Source organism: Panthera leo, chromosome C2 (genome assembly GCF_018350215.1).
Source record: "Panthera leo isolate Ple1 chromosome C2, P.leo_Ple1_pat1.1, whole genome shotgun sequence".
Taxonomy (NCBI): Eukaryota; Metazoa; Chordata; class Mammalia; order Carnivora; family Felidae; genus Panthera; species Panthera leo.
Window position 1 is genome coordinate 113,103,385 of NC_056687.1, and position 24,364 is coordinate 113,127,748.

Here is a 24,364-nt window from a genome sequence, read left to right on the forward strand (position 1 = left end):
CACACACACACACACACACACACACACACACATTCTGTGTCTGAAGGGAAAATCTCAGTAGAAATGCTGAGGTAAAAATTTGTTAACTAAGTTCTCAACGTTAGTTTTCAGACATTAACGATGTAACCTGACTTACTTGCTATTTAATCTTGCTCATGAATTTGTCTCTTGTCTCTCTAACTGATGACTTCTCCTAGGACCCTTGCTTTTCTGTGGTAAATTCCTTTTTTTTTTTTTTAAGTTTACTTGAGAGAGAGAGAGAGAGAAAGAGAGAGAGAGACAAGCAGAGAGAGAGAGAGGGAGAGAGAGAATCCCAAGCAGGCTCCATGCTGTCAGTACAGAACCCAATGCAGGGCTCAAACTCACAAACCATGAGATCATGACCTGAGCCAAAATCAAGAGTTGGACACTTAATCGACTGAGCCACCCAGGTACCCTGTGGTGAATTCTTAGAGCAGACTATATGAACGCAATCTCTTCTTTCCATGACAGTGCCCTTCTCTTCTTTATAGATTCAGATATTTCTCAGACCCAGAACCTCATTTCCTTGCTAGAGTCCTAAAGCAGCAAAGCATTTTGAAGGAAAGCTTTTAGAAAACTGGATATTTGCACCTGTGTCCCAGGAAAAATTGGAATGAACTTTTCTATGATTCCAAATCGTGGATTGGGAAGAAAAGGAGTTAGGGGGACAGGCCCTTAATGGTTGGTCTAGGGCACTTCATATTGACACAGAACCCAACTCAGTTCAATATTTTATCCTGTTACATTAACATTTTTCAAAATCAATTAATTACCAAGAAACACATATATGTTCTTCTTCTGTCCACACTCCTCTTCAGCCCCCACCAAAAACGAAAACAGAAACACATCAAAAAATGCACTTCTCAGGTTGCTGAAAATCTGCCATAGGAGCCAAGCCTGTTTCTGAAAGTTTCAACTCATCCAATCAGACAAAAGGCTGAGGAAAGGGGAGGCATTTATCAAGTTACAGGGAGGACTCCATCTGTTATCTTAGACCTTTGTTACCAAGTGACACAAGAGGAGATTGTCGAAGGCAGCATGAAAGAGTTTTATTTTACAGACTCTTAGTCCAAAGCTTCCAAATTAGAGAGAAGCAGCAGCAGAAAAGAAGTCAAGTAAGTATGATGAAGAAGTCTCCACATCCTGCCATTCTACTGACGAGAACCACCGTTGAGGGTGAAGGTGCCTCTGTGGCCGGGATCTGTCCGTTCAGCTTCTACAATAAATGCAGCCAAAGGGGCAGTCACTTCTCATCAGTCACAAAAGTCTCCTCTTTAGACCTCACTCTCGCAAAAGCCATTTCTCATCATGCCAAACCAACAAAAGAAAGTCATTTTTTGTATGGCTGGGGTGTTAAGCTTCGTGTGCGCCCTTGGAGTTGTGACAGCCCTGGGGACACCGTTGTGGATCAAAGCCACCTTCCTCTGCAAAACAGGGGCTTTGCTCGTCAATGCCTCTGGGCAGGAGCTGGACAAGTTCATGGGAGAAATGCAGTACGGGCTTTTCCACGGAGAGGGTGTGAGGCAGTGCGGGCTGGGAGCGAGGCCCTTTCGGTTCTCACGTAAGTAACAATTGCATTTGAATTATTTAATACTTTAGGCGCGCTCTCCCAATTGTTACAAGGAATTACTTTTAAGAAGGAATTATTTTTAAGAGCCTTGCCCTGTCTATTACAAGCCTCTTAAAACAGACGTGGACCATTTGAAATATCTAGGACTCTTGTGAGCAATTTCTTCTTCCTGGTTTTTACTATTTTGTTCTTATTATTTCATTCTGTTTTTATTATGACAATATATAGTTAATGAGTTGGTATGGAATTAAGCTTTTTGAGAAGGTAAGCAATTAAATTCTCTTAAACATTAATATTTATGCTAGAAATTTTGGTATCTTTTTAAAGGGGGAGCAACTTGGAGAAATAGAAAGCTGTAAGAGACGATCTTCTTTTTGTTCTTAAAACAAAACAAAAAGATCAGTGTCATGGGCTCCTTAAGCAACTCTAACTTCTTTTCCACCTTGCCCATGACTTTGTACCCCATCTATCCCTCTTTTATCCCTGCTAGCACATTTCCTGCTGCTAATATTCTTTTTTTTTTTTCTTTTTTCACCAATGTGAATCACTTGGCTTTTGGAATTTAAAGCAGATCTGCTATGCTAACTGGGAAAGAAACAGATGCCTATTTAGGATAGAAAATTTGCAACTGATTGACCTTCAAATCATGTAGAGAATATGAGATGGGTTTTCTGTTCGATTTTTGTGAGATGGAAGTGTTACCCACAGTATTTATAACCTGTTTATCTTAAGAAGAGAATTTTTAAAAAATTACCATGTGAATAGGCAACTCATTAAATGAAAATTAATAAGAAGGCATTTGTTATATCTCTCACAACACACATTCAGAAATTATTATTATTTCAAAAGGGCTGGTTTGGAACAATCTTATGAAGAAACAGCCAGTAAATTACTGCATAAATCACTCTTCAGGAAAGGAGGTTACCAAGTGAGGCATTTAAAATGAATTATTATTTTGCCTGGGTATTTTTTTTTTTCTCTAGCATAGGTAGAAAGCTAAATTAATTGAATTTATTATTAACATATGCAGTGTCTAATTAAATTTCAGTGCTGGCCTATTTATATTTCTGCAACATTCCTTCTATCTTCTTTGCAGTCATTGGACACCAACTTTCACTCACATAGGTTATTAGGTGATACGAATTGTCACAGGGCTCCAAAAAATCCTCAAGAATTAGTCTTTAGCTTTTCGGAAAATTATCATCCACTAGATTTGATGAAGTGAATACCAACTCTTTTCGCTGAATGGCTTCAGTTCATTAAGGTAATGGGGCTGTTAAAGTTGCTTAGCTGTCCTTGGGGGGAAGAAAGAACAAAGTAGATCACATGATTTGCAACTGTATTAAAAAATAAAAGAGGAAAAAAGATGAGTGGAATTAGGTAACTCTCATTCATTGACAGCTAAAAAGCACGAGGAAAGCTTCTCACACATGAATTTAGACAAAAGCAGGGACCATACAGAGGGTTTTCTGGAGCCTTTGCATTTTGTACAGTGAAACAGAGATCAGCTTTACTCATCCCATAGGACAGGTTTCAAACGGTAGGTTTTGTGAACACTTACAAGACATGAAGCACGAAGCGTGTTTTGTCTTATTTAATCCTCACAAAGCCACATGCCTCAGCGGTTTGATGAATAGTTTTCATGGCCGTGTCCTCTGTTAGCTCTGTCTGTGGCGCCATTGTGCTAGTCAGGTGGCCTACCCTTTGCTTTTGTGCGGACTCATAGAGTCGTGGGGTTTAGACAATACCTTCACCTATGACAGAATTTCATTTGTCCTTGTGATACTTTGAACGTTTCCCCCCACCCTCGTTAAGATCTTACATTTGTTAGTCTGTTCTGTGGTGACAGCCTCTCTGTGTAACCTGTCTCTACCCCAGACGTGTTAAAACCTCATTAATTTCTTTTTTTTTTTAATGTATTTACTTTGAGAGAGAGAGAGAGCGCGCGCTGGGGAAGAAGGAAGGGAGGGTGGGAGGGGGAGAGAGAGAGAGAGAGAGAGAGAGAGAATGAATCCCAAGCAGGCTCCACACTGCCAGCATGGAGCCCGAGGTGGGGCCTGAACTCACAAACCATGAGACCATGACCTGAGCCAAAATCTAGAGTTGGATGCTTAACCGACTGAGCACCCAGGCACCCCAAAACCTCATTAACTTCAATGAGACCCTGCAAAGCATACCTACAGTATCACTTTTTCTGCCTAAGCTTAGAAGTATCTCTTTCAATGGAACACGAGAGAAAATTAGGAAAAGTGAATACTGGATTCCCTAAAAACCATAGTGCTCATTAATTTTCTTAAATGTTTATTTATTTTGAGAGAGAGAGAGAGAGAGAGAGAGGGCAACAGCGGGGGTGGGCAGGGAGAGGGAGAGGGAGAGGGAGGGAGAGGGAGGGAGAGAGAGGGAGAGAGGGGGGGAGAGGGAGAGAGGGGGGGGAGAGAGAGAGAGAGAGAGAGAGAGAGAGAGAGAGAGAGAGAGAGAGAATCCCAAACAGGCTCTGCACTGTCAGCACCGAGCCCGATAGGGCTCCATCTCATGAACCAGGAGATTATGACCTGAGCCTAAATCAAGAGTCCGTCGCTTAACCAACTGAGCCACCCATGTGCCCTGCATACTGCTTATTGAAACAAGCAGCCCTCTCAGTGATAAAAACTTCCTCACCAATATGCCTTTCGAACATCCTGCACTGAATTGACACTCCTGCTACAGGAAGGCTTCACGGTCCATATCTTCACGTTCAAAATGCCATCACCCTGTCAGTGACGTTCTAACAACGCATTCTTGAAGGAAGAGAGCCCTCAGATCATTCGCCTGAGAGAAAAGTGTAGTCCTGTTACTGTAAGAGAATGAGAGGCCTAACCCTGTTTTCTCAATAATGGCATCCTTCGAGCAAAATGTAGAGCCCCCAGAGAGCTCAGGGTAGACGATTCTTTCCTGTTCCTTCCAGAGCCCAAGTTATGATTAGGGCACAACTCACTTCCCAGAACTTTTTCCCTTTCTCATATTCCCCTTAGAAAAGTTACTAAGCAAACATTTGGATTGAAGAAACTTTCCAATGTAGGAGGAATGGAAAAGGCAGCTCGTCCAACTATCAATCGCTTCGTGACCCGGTTCTTCGCACTGTGGAGGCAGCATCAGTTAATACAGATTTACATTTCGGTTTTGTGGGATTGCTAAATGCTACCTCGCTGACCAAACTTTTCATTTAGATCAGCACTGGTCAACAGAAATACAATGTAAGCCATAAACTCAGGCCACATATGTAATTTTAAATGTTCTAGTAGCCATACTAGAAAAAGGGAGTAAAGGAAACAAGTGAAATGAATTGTTTTTTGTTTTTCTTTTTTTTAATTTTTTTTTTTTAACGTTTATTTACTTTTGAGACAGAGAGAGACAGAGCATGAACAGGGGAGGGGCAGAGAGAGAGGGAGACACAGAATCTGAAACGGGCTCCAGGCTCTGAGCTGTCAGCACAGAGCCCGATGTGGGGCTCGAACCCACGGACCGTGAGATCATGACCTGAGCCGAAGTCGGACGCTTAACCGACCAAGCCACCCAGGCGCCCCAACAAGTGAAATAAATTGTGATGACATTTTTCTTTAACCCAAGAAACCCAGAATACTGTCATTTTAACATGTAGTCAACGTAAGAGATATTTTACTTTTTTTGTGATAAGTCCTTAAAATCCAGTGTATATTTTAACTTACAGCACGCCTCCATCCAAACTAGCCACATTTCAAGTGCTCACCAGCCATTTCAATGTGGCTAATAGCTGTCACAACGGGACAGTGCAAACTTAGCTAGAGATTTACTCTGAGTAAATTGGGCGTTGACAGTGTCCATATTCTAAATGAATTTTTGCTTGGTTCTGCTGCACAAGTGTATGTGTTATTTTCACGGGCAGTGCCATGTGTCACTTTTAAAACCCAGATATATAGTGTAACATGAGGATAAGGAATGGAGCAGAAAAACCGTCAGGCAATGTTGTCATGTTTGTTCCTATTAAACGTTCCCTACTGACCACTCTATCTCTTTTAATTATAACAAGAATCTTCCCTGCCAGCATGCACAGTTATGCCGGGAAAACTTCTGCCTCGTTTACTCTGGCTGATTCTCATCCACTTATGGGTCAGCGCTTCATTTTCTAGAGGTCACTAGCATTCATACCTAGCACACAATTTCATTCATTATGATGAAGGGCTGTTTTCCTTTCAAGGAAACACAACCGGTGGGCTTAATTTTTCCTGATATGTCACCTGTAAAATTTTAATGATGATGTTTCAACTCTTACTGTAGCCATCAAGACAAAAACTGCCAGTTTTGAGCTTAGTATGTGCGGGTGGGTTTCTGTTTTGGTGCTTGGAAACACTGTAGAGCATCATCAAAATAGGATACCCAAGAATCATATGGTATCAATCATTCCTAGATATGCTGATCTATTTATTGCCAAGATAGTTCAATGAGCTGGTAAAAACATATGGAATTTTTTTTTTTTTTTGAATGTGAAAAATAAGATCTCACCAATCATGGATCACAGATTGCAACTTTAGTCATACTTTTAAAAGCATTTTAATTGAGACCTTATGATTGAAAATGTGTTAAAAAGCTTAACAGAGATTTAACTTACTTCATATTTTTTTAAGTTTATTTATTTTGAGAGAGAGAGAGAGAGAGAGAGAGAGAGAGACAGAGAGAAAGGCCACACAAGTGGGGGAGGGGCAGAGAGAAGGAGAGACAGAATCCCAAGCAGGCTCCGCACCATCAGCCCAGAGTTCGATGTGGGGCTTGACCTCACAAACTGTGAGATCATGACCTGAGCCGAGATCAAGAGTCAGATGCTTAACCAACTGTGCCACCCAGGTGCCCCAAAAATCTCATGCTTTTTTTTTTTTTTTTAAGTGGGCTTCATGCCCAGTACGGAGCCTAATGCGGGTCTTGAACTCAGGACCCTGAGACCATAACCTGAGCTGAGATCAAGAGCCAGACGCTTAACTGAGCCACCCAGGCACCACCCCCACCCCTTCATATTTTTAGAGCGCAGAGTTTCTTTACCAAATGAGGCACATCACCCAGGTTACAGAGGGGATGTTGAAACTGCTTGTGTCGGCAAGCAGGTGGCTTCTCAAGCCTACTATCTTGGGGTAGAATAGTCGGGACTCAGTTTCTGCCACTGTTACTGAGAGTTGGCACTGTACCTTCATGGTTTCCTGCAAGTGTGGCTCCCCCACCTGGAAGGACCCAGGGGTTCCCCTCGTCACCATCCTGCACATCCCACATCTCTCCTATCACCCTGCCTGCTCACGGCAGAGCCGCAAAGGTCTTTGATGGTACCTCCTTCTAGTAACACTGCCTACCCCCCCCCCCTTCCTTAACGGATGGTCTGGTGGGAGGGAAAGCTATGGAGTTCAGCGGGGAAGCCTACCTGGTAGGAGGGCAGAGGGAAGACAGCCACTTGTACCATTTCGCCTAGCTTGCATGGGCCCTCCTGTTGTCTAGTCTCATTCACTCATTAAAACAGTCCAGCAAATAGACTTGTTTTCCTCCCATTCAACAAAAGTGATTGTTAAGCAGCACTGGTACGAAGGGGGAAATCTTCAACTTCTCTCAGCTTAATAATGGTTTCCCGATTTGTCCTTCCCAGACCTTGATAGTCGCTCTATTCAAATCACCTTGGATTATAAGTATTTGAGAAAGTGTATTTCTCTGCAAGGAGACCCTCAGCCCCCAGAAGGCAGGAGTTCGGTATCATTCATCCCGGAACTCCCTCCAGCAGGACCCACACGGTGCACGTCACAGAGAGGTGCTTAATAAATGCGCGGTAAACAGACACTACCGGGATTAACCTGGGTGTGTGGCAGGTCTGTGTCACTCACCGAGGATTGGATTTGGAGCACATCACATTTCATTGGTTTTCAGTTCTTGCATCTGTAAAATGGGAGGTGAAGCCAGGTGCTTTCTAACATCTCTTCTAGTGCAAACGCTTCATGATCTATATAATGAGGGGCTGGCTGTTCTCGACAAGGTCCTTCCGGCTTTAAAATTGCTTGACCCTTCTATTCTGTCGCTTGAAGCCTCCACTGACACATTGCAGCCACCATTGTCGGAAGCTGTGAGTTTTGTGTGCCTTTACTCTTTGGTCCTCAAATCTCATGATTTTTAAAGTATTCTGAAATACCTACCATTTATCAGGACCCAAATGAATTTTATTATCAAAGTGAATGCCCCTCTTCTTCCCGGTCAAAAGCTTTTACTTTTTGTGTAGAAAACTACGGGTTAATGAAGGAGAAAAAAAAAGAATGGAATGTTTTGGAATTCTAAAGAGGTGCGTTGCTGGGGTTGCAGCGAGCAGGGGCAGCCACAAACACCCAAACAGACTAGATGGGGTTATTGAGAAAGCAAAAGGGAAGTCAAAATACAGTGAGAGGCTGAACTCCTATTTCCTCCACTTTTCCCTTTCTCTATTTTTCCTAGAAACTTCTCTGCCATCCTCCCTGAAAAACTCCTCTTTCTTGCATTTGGTTTCATCAACTGATAATGGCAAGAAATTAGGAACGACCAGCGTGTTTCGTACTCTCGGGGGATTCTTTACCCAAAGGAGGAACTGAAGCAGAAATCATCCTCCAACTGGTGAGAAATATGGGAAGATGCTGTTGAGGAAAGGAACTTCTCTCCTTGCCTAGGCCAGGAGATGACCTTTTTCCAGGCAAAGGCATAGAAAAGACTATTTACCAGGAAAAATCCCTCACAGAATTAGCCTCGTTTGAGGACTATAGTTTTGCACACATGCATGCATACAAGCGCATACACACACACACCCCTTCCTTTACTTTAAATTACTCTATTCTAATAGCCAGTAAAGTCATCACCTGGGCTCTCCTGAGCCATGAAGCAAAGGCTGACGGGGCTGCATCTGAATCTCCGTGCAATAGGTCCCAGGTGGGGCTTGTGGAACTTAACCCTGGTGTGTGTGAACTTCACCTGTCAGAGCAGGACTCCAAATCATTTTCACAATTTGCTCCTGTGCTTTCTCTTTGACTAGCTGTGGGTATCTTCCCCAAGGACGTTTGGACAACACAGAATTAAAACCACTTATTTCCGCTGCCCATTTACTGGGTGCCTGATAGGTGCCAGGCATTTTGCATATATCACCTCCACCCCTCTGGGACGTGTTCTGATGCCATTCCCCCTTGAACAAAAATGGAAACTGTAAACTCGGACAGGTCACAGGACTTCTCCAAGTCACAGATCTAGTAGGTAGCCAACCTGAGACTGAAGTTCAGACGCATGATAGATCGCGATCATTCTTCTGCCACATCTGTCTCCTTACAACGTGCAAAAAGAACACAAAGCAAGGAAGAAAATATAAGAGCAAACTTCAGTTTCACCATCCATTTCAACAATGACGTTGGGACATCACAAGAGCTAAATCTTGTATATCAATATGATGATGGTCCTTGGCCTAGCGACTTGGGCTCATTCACTGCCTCTTTATTTCACATTCCAGTGGCCCTAATGTCTCAGCCTCGATCTCTGACCTTTGGAAGGTAAAACAGTCAAGCCAAGTCTGTTTAATAGTCTAGGTTGAGCGGGTCACATGCTTATGGCTAATCTTTGGGTTATGAAATTATATTACATTAATGTTGATAATTTATGTTGAAAGCAGAGTGAGCTGATTGCTCCTGTGGCTGGCTGACTTAAGATCACCGCCAACAAAACCCTTCATGGTATGATCTTCAGAATTACTTACTTGACCACAACAATTATCTCACCAAAATGGCAGGCTCTTTTCTGAGGTGTCTTGAGTGTTCAAAACAGAGGCAGAGATAAAAAGAAAAGCAGGTACATAGCATTTGGTTAACTTCAAAAACTGGTGTTTTATTAGGAGCCAGTGGATTAGAATTAGAGCATAAATTAAAATCTCATTTTTAAAAAGTGAAAAATAAAAGCTCGTTTTTATCTCTGAAGTAGATCAGGGATTTCATAAAATTAAAGACTTCCTTTTTTTTTTTTTTTAACAAAACTTATTTAAATTAAACAATGACAAATAAGTCTTTCACCCGGTCACGCCTGTAAACACCCAGACTGGTTGGGAGATGATACACTTTTATTACAGGTAGGATAGAGCTGACTAATAGCAAACTGTACCTGGCAGACTAATTTATGCAGGATTCGTATTTCGCTCCCTCTCAGCGTGTTATAATTGTAGCAAAGCCATTCTCAGGAGTTATTACCCCAACATAATCATACCCTGTGGATTAGGAACAGTCAAATGGGTTCTGTTATCAGAGACACGTATGCGCCAAAGCAGCTGTCGTCCCTCAGCCACCGTGGGTGATTAAGACTCACTGACGGGGCTGCCTCTGAATTGGGTTGAGTCAGGTAGATACACTTCAGCTGAGAGGAATTCAGGCGCAGTACTGAAAAGCTGGCATATTAGACGGTTCTATCTTACCGTGAGGTCTCCTCCTCTTAAGTGCTGGGGTCACGGATTTCATTCTCCCTGACCACGGCAGCTGTCAGAAAGCAGCCTGGCTCAATACCTAGGCGTGAGCTTATGGGGGATATTAAAGGAGGCGAATGCACTGAGCGTATGTCAAGGAATGCCTTTTACTGGATTTTCATAATGACCGGCCGCAGATGGGCTGAGGCGAAAGTCAGATCAAGAGCATTTCCGGAAGAAGAAAGAAACCTTCTCTCTTACTCCCTTTCAAGAAAATGAATAGCTGAGCACCAAGGGGCCAAATACAACGGTTTTTACACACCTTTTATGTGGAGGAGGACAAGTTGAGAAGGAAGACAGGACCTCTGAAGCTACCACATGGCTTTAATCTAGGAAGAGGTTGCTGCACCATGGCTGACATCATTATCAGAGCCTGCCTTCGTTCCCAGAGCTCAACAGATGGTGTTACCTTCATTCTGCACCCAGCCAGATAAAGGCAAAAAGGGTTGATGAAACCTAAGCCATCGGGTCAGTGATCCATAACCCTGGTTGCACCTTAGAATCACCTGCACCATAGAATCACCTAGGCTCCATCCTAGGCCAGTCGAACCAGGATCTCGGGAGGGGGTGCCTGAGAAGTGGGATGGCTGAGAAGCTCCCTGGGAGATTCTGATGTGTAGCCAAGGCTGAGAACTACAGAGGTGGCCAGTGGCCAAGACAGGTGGAAGCAGGTGAGGCATCAGAAGTCCCCCAAATTAGGGAAGGACAAGACCTCCAGAAGGAGGGCAGGGAAGAGGAACAGCAGTGTTTAGCATTGCTTCCACACAGGTGGGAGGCTTTAGGATCCTTAGTTTCCACTCCTTCAGCTGTTTATTTCCATGAAGGGTCTCACAGTTGCCCTACACCTGCCTGGCCTCAGCGAGAACGAGAGATCTGATTGATGAGTTTGAGTAAGGAACAGCATACTTGGCTCTCAGCCCCAGAGGGTTCTCGTCTTTCTGAGTCTGCCCACCACTTACAGGAGCCTGTTTTCCACCTGATCAGGATAAGGGAGCCTGCTCTGTCCTGGACTGGGAGGCTCTCAGGTGTCCAGCCCCACCTGTGACGAGGTGGGTGACGCCACCGAATTCAGCAGAACTTGGTAGAAGATCTAAGCCACATTCTCCAGCACTGTATCCAGAAAGAACGCTAACATTCTGACCTTCACCTGCCTGTCTCTTGTGGAAGGGTTCTGCTCCTTCCAAAGAGACTATCAGGAGACTATCACCTCCTTAGAGATGTGCCATCGGCCCAAAAATCATTTTAGAGAAGTCATTACAGAGAATGTGCAAGAAATTGCACAAGGGAAATAGAAATGAGAATGAGAACAATATATCAGATGCTGAGGAAAGTGTGTGACAGGTACCAAATAAGTAATTAGCTATAAATCTAAAGTTCCTGGATCATTTACAGGAATAGTCACCCACCTGGTCAGGGAGGGGGAGAAAAGTAAAAGTGTGGGCTACAAGATAGAAACTTTGCCTGAATTCCATGTGTTCAGGGGTTCCATGTCCATAGGGACCCCTATGAGGGGGGGGGGGAATCGTCTGTCTCAATGTACAGTTAAGTGCTCTGACCACCTGTGAGCCCAAAATTCCCACCCACCCACAATGCCTGATCATGAGACTTGAAAATGCAGACGCTCTCAAGACATTGGGTTCTTATATCCTCCACTCCTCTTTGTGGAAATATGACTGCCCTACCGTTCTCATCGTGTTAAAAAAATATTTAAGCGATTACTTAAAATCGACATAGAGCATCCACGTAAGTGATCTCACTTGTGTGTCTCAAAAGTTCTTTGACTTATTTCTGTCACTACTCACATTTACACAGAAGGGAGCCAAGGTATCCAGACGCCCATATGAGCAGTGAATGGCCAAATGAGACTAATCCTAAACTTTCCTAACTACAAAAGCTATGCTTTTTTCAACCTGCTATGTTACCTTTCAGTTAAGGCCTGGCTATTTGTCACTCTTCCCAGTAGCATCTCTGTCCTTCTTGCTTTGGTGTTGGATGATATTCTAACTAATCTTCTTGGTAATGCCTAAATATAGATTTAGATTGGACTTACTAAATTCCTGTTCAAGACCTGTAGGATAAAAGATAGGACTGTCAGACTGGAATCAGTAATAGATATAAAGGAGAACAAAGTTTCAAGATAAAATATAACGGAGGAAACCAGCAGATAGAAATAAATTTTAAGGCAACTGAAATGAAAGCCACGCATTTAGAGACAGCAAATAAAACACGAATTAATGGCAAGTAATAAAGGAACATACTTAGCAGTTGGTAAAAAACAAATAGTTTTTTTATCTTATTCTTATTACTCTCCAATGATCTATTGAAAACAGCATGACTTTACATGTAAGACACAAATTCTCTGTAAGTTAGAGTCTATGCGCCCTCACCCCCGTGCCGAGGAAAAAAAAAAATCACTGGGGCCTATAATGTGCCTAAGCGTTCTTCTAGACTCTGCAGATATGAAGGAATGAGAGAGGGTACTTGTTCACAAACAATGAAGAATCTAGCAAGAGTGTTTTAAATAACTGGCAACATATAAAAGTTGCACCAGTACGTCAGTCAAGATGGACTGTTACGTTTCAACAAGTGAGTTCAAACATCACAGGTAAATCAGCAAAGATTGAGCTCTTGCTCAGAGAACATATTTGTCAGAGATCAGCTGTAGGTCCATTCTAGGGTGCAGCCACCATCTGGAATGCCACCAGTTGTTAGAAAGAATTGTGGAGACTCTCACACTGGCAAGTAAACCCTCTGACCCATAACTGACACATGCCACTTCCACTTAGATTTGTTGACAAAGGTTGTTACACAGCCACATCTAACTTCAAAGGGGCCGGGACGTGCAATCCTATCACGAGCCCAGAATCGGGAAGAACCGGAATTGTAGATAGTTGAATAGCACTAATTACTATCACAATTATTGTTTTTATTCACACAGCTCCAAGAAGTAGAATTATTCTTTGTCAGGGCAAGGCACAAGGAAACTGGAAGAAAGTTCTTAAGAGTTAGAGTTAGATTTCACTAAATGGCACGGAGGAAGCCATTCTGAGCAAAGGAATAGTGCGAGCCAAGGTATGAAGAGCCTATTGTGGTCAGAGTACAAAGGATGGGAGAGAAAGGAGAAGGAGGATAAGGCTGGAGAGGAAGGCAGTGACCAGAATATGGAAGACTTTGCTGTACCAACGCAGTTCATTTGATCTCGAAGGCAGTGGGAAGCCACTTAACAGTGTTAAGCAGGTATGTGACAAGGTAGAAGATGGATTGGAAGAAAACCAAAAGAGAGGTGAAGAGGCCAGTCCACAGGCTCCTTCATCCAATATTTGGTGGCCCAAACCAAAGCATTATCAGAGGGCTGCAAGCGAGGGGAAATATTTCCAAAATAATCCGAAGCAAAAATCAACAGACCTTAGCGACATGACACGAACCCCAAACTTCTGCAGGACAGAGAGCTGTAGCAAGTCACTGAGAAAAGAAACACAGAGGAGAAGGTTTAGAGGGAATAGGACACTATTTTTGGTCATGTTTAATGAGGTTCACTTATAGGCCAGCAACAAGGGATGTCCATCAGTTGCACAGATGTGAAGGTCATGGGAGCAGGTCTGGAGTAGGGGTAGAGAAGAAGGAATCAGCAGATTAGAGGTGGTAGTGGGATCTACAATGGAAGGAAAGATTTCCAGGGAGGGGAATCCAATGAGAAGGTGAATAAGAGTGGGTTTTAGAAAATACCAATACTTATGGGTAGAGAGGAGGGATTGGCAAGGCAGGCTGAGGAGGAGGGGCAGGGAACTGGAAAGGAAATGAGCAGAGGGGAAACCGAGAGAGGGGAAACTTTCAAAAGGAAGTAATGGTTAAAAGTCCCAAACACCACACAGGTGCCAAACGAGAGGCAATTAAAATAGTCCTTTGAAATTTAATCTTTTTCTTTCTTTCCTTTCTTTCTTTCTTTCTTTCTTTCTTTCTCTTTCAGAGAGAATGAGCGGGGGAGGGGCAGAGAGAGAGGGGGACGGGAGATCTGAAGCGGGCTCCATGCTGACAGCACGGAGCCCAATGAAAGGCTGGAACTCATGAACCATGAGTCATGACCTGAGCCAAAGTTGGAAACTTAGCCACCCGGGTGCCTCAGTCCTTTGAATTTTAACACCACAAGGTCATGGGAGACCTTTCTAAAGCATTCCTGATAGAGTGGTGGGCAAGAGAGCTCCTTGTAAGAGCTGAGGAGGGAATGGGAGGCAAGGACTCAGAGAAGGGCTGCAGGCATACCTGCGTGCATGCCTGTGTGTGCACGAGCGTGTATGGGTGAGTCCACGAGTACGTTCACAAGGGGAGAGGCTTGAAGAAAGTGCTGAAGACAGACGGGAGAGGTAGGTAACAGATTGAGAAAGGACCCTGTGAGGTAGAAAAGGAGGAGTCTGACAGCACAGGGAGAAGGCCAGGCCTTGGACAAGAGGAAGAAAATGTCACTCAGAATGGAGGGAAGGTTGGGCCCAAACCAAAAAAATAACATGGCAATGGGGAACTGACAGGTGAGAGAATTGCCCTGATAGCCCCTGTTTTCTCTTTGGAAGAGTTCAATTCACTGGATGTTTTCAAGCCTTCTGTAAGCCAGGCACACAAACTGACAGAAATGGAGGCAGGAGGTGGGGGTGATAGGTGCTTAAGAGTGGGGGAAAGGATGGAATATCTGACAAGGGCCAGAAGCGGAAAAGACTGGAAAAGACTCTGCAGGATGGCCAGGCGAGGGGGGGAGCCCACAGATCAGAGGCCCAAGTTGCAATGGGGGTACAGAGTCAAGGGACATGGCTCAAAGAATAGACCCCCCCCCCACCAAATCATTGAGGGAGGGACAATTCCCCACAGAAAGCTCCCCTATGGCTGTATTTTCACTGCAGATCCTCTGCTTAGGACTCGCTCAGCTCCGTTTTGTGATAGCCGACTGCACTAATGAGGGTATGACAGCCTTTCTCTGTTCGCTGAGCTAGTTATGCAGCGCGGATTTCCTTCCCATCCCCCCACCCCATGACAGGTGCTTTCTATTCTGCTATTAGGACAGTGGCCTCAATGACTAGTATCTTCTAGCTCTCGGTTTCTGACTAGATAATCTTGTCAGAAATCTCTGCTTACAGACTGCAGGGAAGAGAAACTGAGCTCTGAACCAGCAGTTTGACATGTATGTTACAAAACATAACTCACCTTCCTTAGGTTACCTTGGATCTATACATATATAGCATTCTTTTATTTTTTTTTATTATTTTTTTTAATATGAAATTTATTGTCAAATTGGTTTCCACACAACACCCGGTGCTCATCCCAATGGGTGCCCTCCTCAATGCCCATCACTCACCTTCCCCTCCCTCCCACCCCCCATCAACCCTCAGTTTGTTCTCGGTTTTTGAGAGTCTCTCATGGTTTGCCTCCTTCCCTCTCTGTAACTTTTCTTCCCCCCTCCCCTCCCCCATGGTCTTCTGTGAAGTTTGGGATACAGCATTCTTTTAGAAAGCACTCTGATCCAAGTCACTCCTTTCCTGGAAGTTCATCCAAAAAAGTTAGGGTTGCTCATCTTCCACGCCCATAAAAGAAAGAAGAAGGAATGTGCTTGAAGGTGGCCATTACCGACTCAGCTGGAATGCCGAAACCATGGACGATAACCTAACAGACGGCAGTGCATCAGCTTGATGGAAAATCCACGTTGTTATCTGTATGATAGTTGTGAAGACAACACGTATGACATGGAAAACGTTTCTATTCTGAATAAGACGTACAGAATAGAACCTCAAAACTCCATTACGAGTATAACATAGGAAATAAGTATTAAGACGGACAAAGATTTGAAACGACTAAAATAAAAGGGAAAACCTTGCTTTTGTATTGGTAGGACTGTGCGTGAGATTTTTATCTTAATCTCCACTTCATTGTTATAATGTTGTTCATTTATTTTCAAAAATTCCTCTATAAACACTTGGACATTTGAATAGAAACACAGTGAGGAGCAAGTCCATCTTTTCCTAATCTCCCCGCCCTGCTAATGAAAAAAGAGCTTTGTCATGTTTAGGATTGAGATGAATTCTTTTTTTTTTAACATCTATTTATTTTTGAAACAGAGAGAGATAGAGCATGAGTGGGGGAGGGGCAGAGAGGGAGACACAGAATCTGAGGCAGGCTCCAGGTTCTGAGCTATCAGCACAGAGCCTGATGCGGGGCTTGAACTCACAGACTGTGAGATCATGACCTGAGCTGAAGTCAGACGCCCAGCCAAGTGAACCACCCAGGAGCCCCTTGAATTGAGATGAATTCTTTTACAAATCTCAGACTTTAAACCTTGCTATTAAGCAGCCATCAGTTTCCACGTAACAGGTCGACAACCCCCAAATATGTTGGATTTAAATTTTTCTTTTAATAAAGAGATTTGAGATTCCATTCCAGTTACCAACCAGGTCTTTCAACTTCTTTTTTAAAAAAAAAAAATGTTCCTATCATCCCTCTGGTGATTATTCTATTTTATCTCCATTGCCCCAGATTCTCTCCCAAAACTCTCTCAATCCAGCTTCTATTACCACCAGTAGGTTACATCAAGGTCAACAGCGACTGCTAAACTCCACAGCCAAATTCAAGTTCTTCTTTTTAAAAATTTTTTTTATCTTTTATTTATTATTGAGAGACAGAGCATGAGTGGGGGAGGGGCAGAGAGAGAGGGAGACACAAGATCCGAAGCAGGCTCCAGGCTTTGAGCTGTCAGCACAGAGCCTGACGCGGGGCTCGAACTCACAAACCGCAAGATCATGACCCGAGCCGAAGCTGGACGCTTTACCAACTGAACCATACAGGCGCCCTGACAAATTCAAGTTCTTAACCAGAAACTCCCATCACACTAGAAGCTGCTAACCCCCCTCTTCTTCTCCTCTAGCCCTGGGGTCACCAAATGGACTGTCTACTCCTCTTTTTTCCTTCCCTTTTTTTACCTTTGTGGAAGTAACTCCCTTCAGTATAAACCACTGACTTCTGCCAAGAAACCCCAGACCCGCTAACCACATCAGGCTCAATCCCTGCATCCTACTCCAAGCAAAAGTTATCCATCCAACATAAACATGTCTAACAGCTACATCATGCATTCTTAATGGCTGCTATATTCCCTGTAAGGGGATGAAAATTGGTTCTTGGGAGCAGGAAAAAAACTCTTACTCTTTAAGAAGTGTCTATGAAAATAATAAATATAAATAAAAAGTGTGTATGTGTATAAAGCAAATATATAAATATAATACTGAAATCAATACACAATATATCTGTGGTATTAAGATGTCATTGGGAAAGGGTGATTAGGAGAAATGTCTGAAAAGACTCCTGGGGTGAGGAGCAGTAATGAAAAAAAAAAAAAAGTTGAGAAATACTAATCTACGCTGTGCCAGGCATTCTTAGGTGCTAGGGATATAGCAGTGAATAAAATAGACCAATGCACCTGCCCTTGTGTCAGGAGAGAAACAAACAAGTAAAAGTATAGACTTGGTCAGGTGGTGATAATTGCTAAGGAGAAAAGTAAAAGTAAGGAAAGGAGGAGAGTTGGAAGGGAAGGTGAGTGGGCAGGAGATGACAACTTTAAATATGGTGGTCAAAGAAGGCCCTCTGACAGAGCATCTAAGTAAAGACATGGAGGTGAGGGAGCAAGCCATGGGAATATCTAGGGGACTGTCCAGGCAGAGGGAGCAGTATGTGCAAAGGCCCTGCGGTAGAAGTGCTCTTGGCATGTTTGAAGTACAGTAATGAGTCCAGTGGCTAGGGCACACTCCTCAAGGGAATGGGTAACAGATGAAGTCAGAGGTCTGGCAATGAGTCCAGCCACATAGGTTCTAGTAGGCTATTATAATGACTTGGCTTATCCTCTGAGAGCAGAATCCACTTGAAGTGTTTAAGCAGGGGATTGATATGAACCAATTCATTAAAAAATTTTTTTCTTTTAATGTCTATTTATTTTTGAGGGAGAGAGGGAGAGAGGGAGAGGGAGAGAGAGAGAGAGAGAGAGAGAGAGAGAGAGAGACAGCATGAGCAGGGGAGGGGCAGAGAGAGAGGGAAACACAGTCTAAAGCATGCTCCAGGCTCTAAGCTGTCAGCACAGCTCAAACCCTCAGACCACAAGATCATAACCTGAGTGGAAGTCAGGTGCTTAACTGACTGAGCCACCAGGTGTCCCAGAACCAATTCACTTTTTTAAAGTAGGTTCCACGCCCAGCATGGAGTTCAACGCAGGGCTTGAACTCATGGCCCTGAGATCAAGATGTGAGCTGAGATTAAGAGTCAGACACTTAACCTACTGAACCACCCAGGTACTCCTGAACCAATTCATTTTTTTAAAGATCCCTCTGGCTCCTGGGTTGAGAGTGGATTGTAAGAAGGAGGGATGGAAGCAGAGAGACCGGGTAGGAAGCCCTTGCAGCCATCCAAGTGAGAGATGACGCTGGCTTAGACCCGGTGGGGCAGTGGGAATAGAGAGAAGTGGTCAGATTCTAAAGGTAGTGCCCACAGGTTTTCCTGGTGGATGAAACATGAGAGTCAGAGAAGAATCAAGGATGATGCCAAGGAAGAGTGGAGCTTCCAGCCACTGAGATGAAGAAGGCTGAAGGAAGCAAGTGTGAGGACAGGAAAAGCACGGGTGCGGTTTGGGACACAATGAGACTCCTATTTAAGATCCCAGTCAAGATAGTCAATAGGAAGTTGGCTGGAAACTTCAAGTGTGGGATTCAGGGGGAAAGTCTGGGCTGGAAATAGCTGTTTGAGAGTGTTTCTAGTAAAAGCCATGCCACCGGATGGAGCACCAAGGAAGTGAGGGAAGAGGGAGAAGAGAAGAGGTACAAGAATGGAGTCATCCCCTGGATGACCCCAGGGATAAGGATGAACCAACATAGCAGATCCAGATAGCAGCCTGTGAGGTGGCAAAACCAGGAGAGTGTAGTGTCTGGGAGCCAGGGGAAGACAGCACTTCGAGGAGGAGGGAGGGAGCCACTGTGCCAAATGTAGACCAAGGAAGATGGGGACAAAGATTGACTATTGGGTTTGGCAGCTCGAACCTCTCTTGGGAAATGCTGTTATCAGTGCAGTGGGTTCAAGAGAAATAGTGGAGAGAGGGAGTTGCTGCTGAGAATATAGCCAACTCCTGGAGAGGTTTTGCTTAAGGGAAATTTTAAAAAAAAAGAAAAAAAAAAAGGAGTAATAGCTGGAGGGCTTAAGTGACTTTTTTTTTTTTTTTTTTTTTTTTTTTTTTTTTTTTTTGAGAAAGGGAGCATGAGCTTGGGAGGGGCAGAGAGAGAGGGGGACAGAGGATCCAAAGCAGCTCCACACCGACAGCAGCCAGCCCGATGTGAGGCTCAAACTCACAAACTGGGATATCAAGACCTGAGCTGAAGTCGGACACTCAACCGACTGAGCCACCCAGGCGCCCCACGTGAGAGTTTTTTACGATGAGAAAATGACAGCATGTTTTTTGTGGCCCAAGGGGCTGATCCAAAGAGAGGAGGAAATTGCGTGGCAGAGAGAGAAGAGAAATCCTCAGCAGTGTGCTTGAGGAGGTGAGAAGGGATGGCTATGAACAGTGGTCGAGCTGGCCTAGGGGCACAGCACGGAGAGCTTCTCCTGACCACCTACCTTGTGCTAGCTACTCCATACCCTGAGGTCATGGAGTCCTCACAGTTTTGAGAGAAAGGCAGAATTAGACTTATTTTTCAGATAAGGAGATCAAGATTTAGAGACTTCACAGACTTAAAAAAGAAGCTGACATGTGAACCTCCTCTAATTTCAAATGCCTGGTCCCTTCCCAGGCTGCCCCACGGAACACCTTCATTTTGCAGAGAGAAACAGGGACTCTTTGACCTGCTCAAGGTCACATGGTGGACTAGAACCTGGCACTTGGCTCTTGGCCTGTGCTCCTTTTCTTCCCTTCTACTGAGCTCGTCCTCCTCCGTGCCAAACTGTCACCTTTGCTGAGGCCCTTGCTCACGTCTGGAAGAGCCTACTCATTCCAGACCTTGCCCTCATGCTCTTTTTTAGTTTTAGGCAGGTTTATTGAGGTATAATTACGTACAGTAAAATTCATGCTTTTTAGGAGTACCGGCCTATGAATTTTGACTAATACATAAAGGCGCGTAAATACCACCACATTCAGGATATACAGCCTTCCATTACTCTCCAAATTACCCTTGTGCCCCCCTTCGTGGTCAATCTCCTCTCTCACTGCCAACCTCTCTCACTGCCAACCTTGGGCAAAACCTGATCTGTGTGTTGTCCTTATCATCTTGCTATTTCCAGAATGTCACGTGTATGGAATCATACAACATGCAGCCTTTTGAGTGTAGTTAATTTCAGTTAGCATAATGCATTTCAGATCCATCCGTGTTATTGAATGCAGCAATAGTCCATTCCTTTGTATTACTAAGAAGTATGCTATTCTGTGGACAGGCCAAAGCTTGTTTATCCATTCACCAGTTGATCGATATTTAAGATGTTTCCAATTTTTGGCAAATATTAATGACGCCACTATAAACATCTCCGTACAGATTTTTGTGCAGACATATGCTTTTAATTCTCTTAGACAAATATCTAGAAATAGGATTGCTGGGTCATATGTTAAGTCTATGTTCAGCCTTTTAAGGACTGAAACTATTGGATATCCATATGCCAAAACAAACAAACAAACAAATTTAACCATGACCATATACAAAAAATAACTCAAAATGGATCACAGACTTAAATGTGAACCTAAAACTAAAAAATGTCTAGAAGAAAAACATAGGAGAAAATACTTGTGACCTTGCATGAGGCAAAGACTTCTTAGATTTGACATCCAAAACATGATACATAAAAGAAAAACAATTGATAAACTAGAACTCATAAAAATCAGAACTGCTTTTCAAAAGGCACTGATAAGAGAATGAACAGACAAGCCACGTACTTAGAGAAAATATTTGTGAATTACTTATCTGATAAAGGGCTTGTATCCAGCATGCATAAAGAATTCTCAGAACTCAGTAATAAGAAACAATCCAATAAAAAATGCACAAAAGATATAAAGAGACACTTCACCAAAAAGAGATATACAGAAGGCAAATAAACTCACAGAATGATGCTCAGTATCATTAGTCATTTGGAAAATGCTAAGTAAAACTACAATGAGGTAAACGACACACCTATTTAATGGCTACAGTTTTAAAAAGCTGCCAAGTGCCAGCAAGAATGCAGAAGGCTGGGACTCATACTTTGCTGGTGGGAAGGTTGTGAAAGGACACAGCCACTCTGGACAACAATTGGCAGCTTTTACAAAGTTACACATACAGCACAAGGGGGTGGGGAGTGGGGGCAGGTGGACTATAAAGGAGAAATGGGGAAGTTCTTGGAATGGTGAAATTGTTCTATATATTGATTGTGGTGGTGGTTACATGACAGAATGAGTTTATCAAAATTCACAGAAGTATACAGTGAAAGGGGAGAATTCTTTACTGTGTTAATTTTACTTTAATCTAAAAAATAGCAAGGAGGGTTAAAAGCAAAGGCACAGATGCCCCTGACTGGGCTAGTTTACTTCTTTGTGCCTCAGGGTTTTTTTTGTTTTTTAAGTCTATACATTGAGAATAAAATGGCACCTTCCTTATGCTGTTGTAAGACTTAAGTCTCCCTCATTTATGTTTTATGTTGTGACAATTAAAAGATTTAGATCTCTCATCTATGCTTCAATTTATTAAATTTTTTTCTTTTCAAATTAGTGGTTTTGCTTTTTTTCCCCATTAGGTCATTATTTATTTATTATTATTTTTAATTTATATCCAAGTTAGCATATAGTGCAACAATGATTTCGGGAGTAGATTCCTTAATGCCCCTTACCCATTTAGCCCATCCCTCCTCCCACAACCCCTCCAGTAACCCTCAGTTTGTTCTCCATATTTATGAGTCTCTTCTGTTTTGTCCCCCTCCCTGTTTTTATATTATTTTTGCTTCCCTTCCCTTGTGTTCATCTGTTCTGTGTCTTAAAGTCCTCATATGAGTGAAGTCATATGATATTTGTCTTTCTCTAATTTCGCTTAGCATAATGCCCTCTAGTACCATCCACATAGTTGCAGATGGAAAGATTTCATTCTTTTTGACAGCTGAGTAATACTCCATTATACATATATATAATATATATATATTATATATATATATATATATATATAGTATAAATATAATATATGCATGCATATATATATATACCACATTTTCTTTATCCATTCATCCATCTGTGGACATTTGGGCTCTTTCCTTACCTCGGCTACTGTCGATAGTGCTGCTATAAACACTGGGGTGCGCGTGTCCCTTTGAAACAGCACACCTGTATCCCTTGGATAAACGCCTAGTAGTGCAATTGCTGGGTCATAGGGTAGTTCTATTTTTAGTTTTTTGAGGCACCCCATACTGTTTTCCAGAGTGGCTGCCCCAGTTTGCATGCCCACCAGCAGGGCAAAAGAGATCCTCTTTCTCCGCATCCTCGCCAATGTCTGTTGGCAACATCTGTTGCCTGAGTTATGCTTCAATTTATGTTGTAAGGATTAAAACATTTAAGTTTCTAATTTATGCAATATAGGTAAAGTACCTGGAACATAGCAAATGCTATGTAACTTTTGGTTGTTAATTTTAGTCCTGTTGGTACTACTCATGTATTGCTTTTTGAGGAAGTTCGGTGATGAAATAACGGAGAAGAAGGGCACTTGGGGGCTGGGGTGGTCTGAAGATGGGGAGAGGCAGGCACATGGACTCGCGCACAGAGTGGAGGAAGTCCGTGAGAAGAGAACGAAGGACAAGGAGAGTGATTCTGAGTACAAGCCTGCAGTACTAATGTGGCATCAGCTGCGGGCTTTAATAAGTAACTCCCTTTCACTTGCAAAAGCTAATTAAGTAATTTCTGGAGGCCAGAAGTGACTTGGGCTGGATTTAATGACAGCCCCTCCACAGATCAAAACGTTCAAATCCTTTGTCTGTGTTACAATCCCAAACCTAAAAGGAAGGAAAGACCAAACATACCTACCTCCTAGATACACAGTATCCAATCTCGCTGAAGTGACACCTCCCGGTATTTATTTGAACGTCTGCTCTCAGCTTCAGCCACGCAAAAGTCCTGTGAACGTTAGTGTGAAATGGAACGATGTTACCAGAGTTCTGGCCAATTGTTACAGACTCAGGGAATTTTCATCAAAAACAGAAACCTGAGAAAATGTAAATAACTGTGTAACTTGCAGGGATTAGTGCCCTGCTGGGTGACTTTTCTCACAAGGGTAGAAATTGTAAGAGACTTCATAAGAATTAGAATGCTCCATGCGACAATTTATTTTAGCTCCCAGCTTTTCTTTCCAGGGGGCAAATCAGCGCAACTTCTTTCAGCCTTTGTTTCATTTGGGTAACAAGCCGCAATTTTCGGACAGGCTTCACCTAGCTACCCTATCTGAGACAAGGAGGTTGCCACCTCGTTTAAAGGGTAGGTAGATGGAGGCAGATTTTTTGATAACTGCTAGTAAAAAGCAAATCAACAGCTGATTGAGCTAAGCACAGCAGGTTGGATCGATTGTGCGGTCTCAGCAGTTGCAGGCTCAGGAGGGCAGGGCATCCGCAGAATAAGGCTAGCTGGTTCACTGTGTGCCCCTAGAACACAGGGCAGGGTGGACCAGCGAACACCCGTGAACTTTAACATCCATATTGCCACTATGCCACGCACATGAGGAATTGTTGTACTCTATCAACCTATCTCACCCATATCGTTTCTAAATGATGAGGACTTTCAAAGGTACAACCGCAACACCATTAACACAAACAACAAAATCAATGATAGTTACGTAATATTACCTAATACCCAGTCCGTGTTCAATTTTCTCCGGTTATCTCAAAAGTGACTTTTATAAAGTGTTTGTTCAAATCACAAACAATATCCATACATTGTATTTAGCAACAAGTCTCTGAAGTCTCCCTTAATCTAGAACAGTCACAGGAGTTTTCTGTCTTTATCTATCTACTATTTAGGTTTTCACTGAATAGAAAAGGCTTCCCAAGAAGTAAAAAAGAAACAAATCCAAGAGTTTCATAATGAAATATCCCTCAGTCTCTTTCTCCAGAAGCAATGTTACCAGTTTCATGTGTAGCCTTCTAGAAATAGTGTGGATAAGCATGCCTGGCCCTGAAGCTACTGTAGCGTGGTGACTTACAGTGAGGACAAGAGTTTGAATCTCCACCACTTACTATGTATAAATCTTGGGTATGTTACCACACCCCTGAGCTCT

General features: G+C 43.1%; 1 protein-coding gene and 1 long non-coding RNA gene across 2 annotated transcripts in view; one reads left to right on the top strand and one right to left on the bottom strand.

The window, feature by feature from the left end:
• Positions 1 to 1,149: 1,149 nt before the first annotated feature.
• LOC122198387 lies at positions 1,150 to 4,390 on the bottom strand. The gene is made up of 3 exons (XR_006192957.1): positions 4,250 to 4,390; positions 2,713 to 2,886; positions 1,150 to 1,237 (listed from the first exon to the last, which is right to left on the bottom strand). It is a non-coding gene; the product is annotated as an uncharacterized LOC122198387 (long non-coding RNA).
• Positions 1,229 to 24,364, top strand: part of CLRN1 (clarin 1) — a 39,014-nt gene continuing 15,878 nt past the window's right edge. Inside the window, exon 1 of the mRNA XM_042903002.1 lies at positions 1,229 to 1,582. Coding sequence (XP_042758936.1) covers positions 1,330 to 1,582 — 253 coding nt within the window. The 5' untranslated portion in view covers positions 1,229 to 1,329. The remainder of the gene's footprint in view (positions 1,583 to 24,364) is intronic.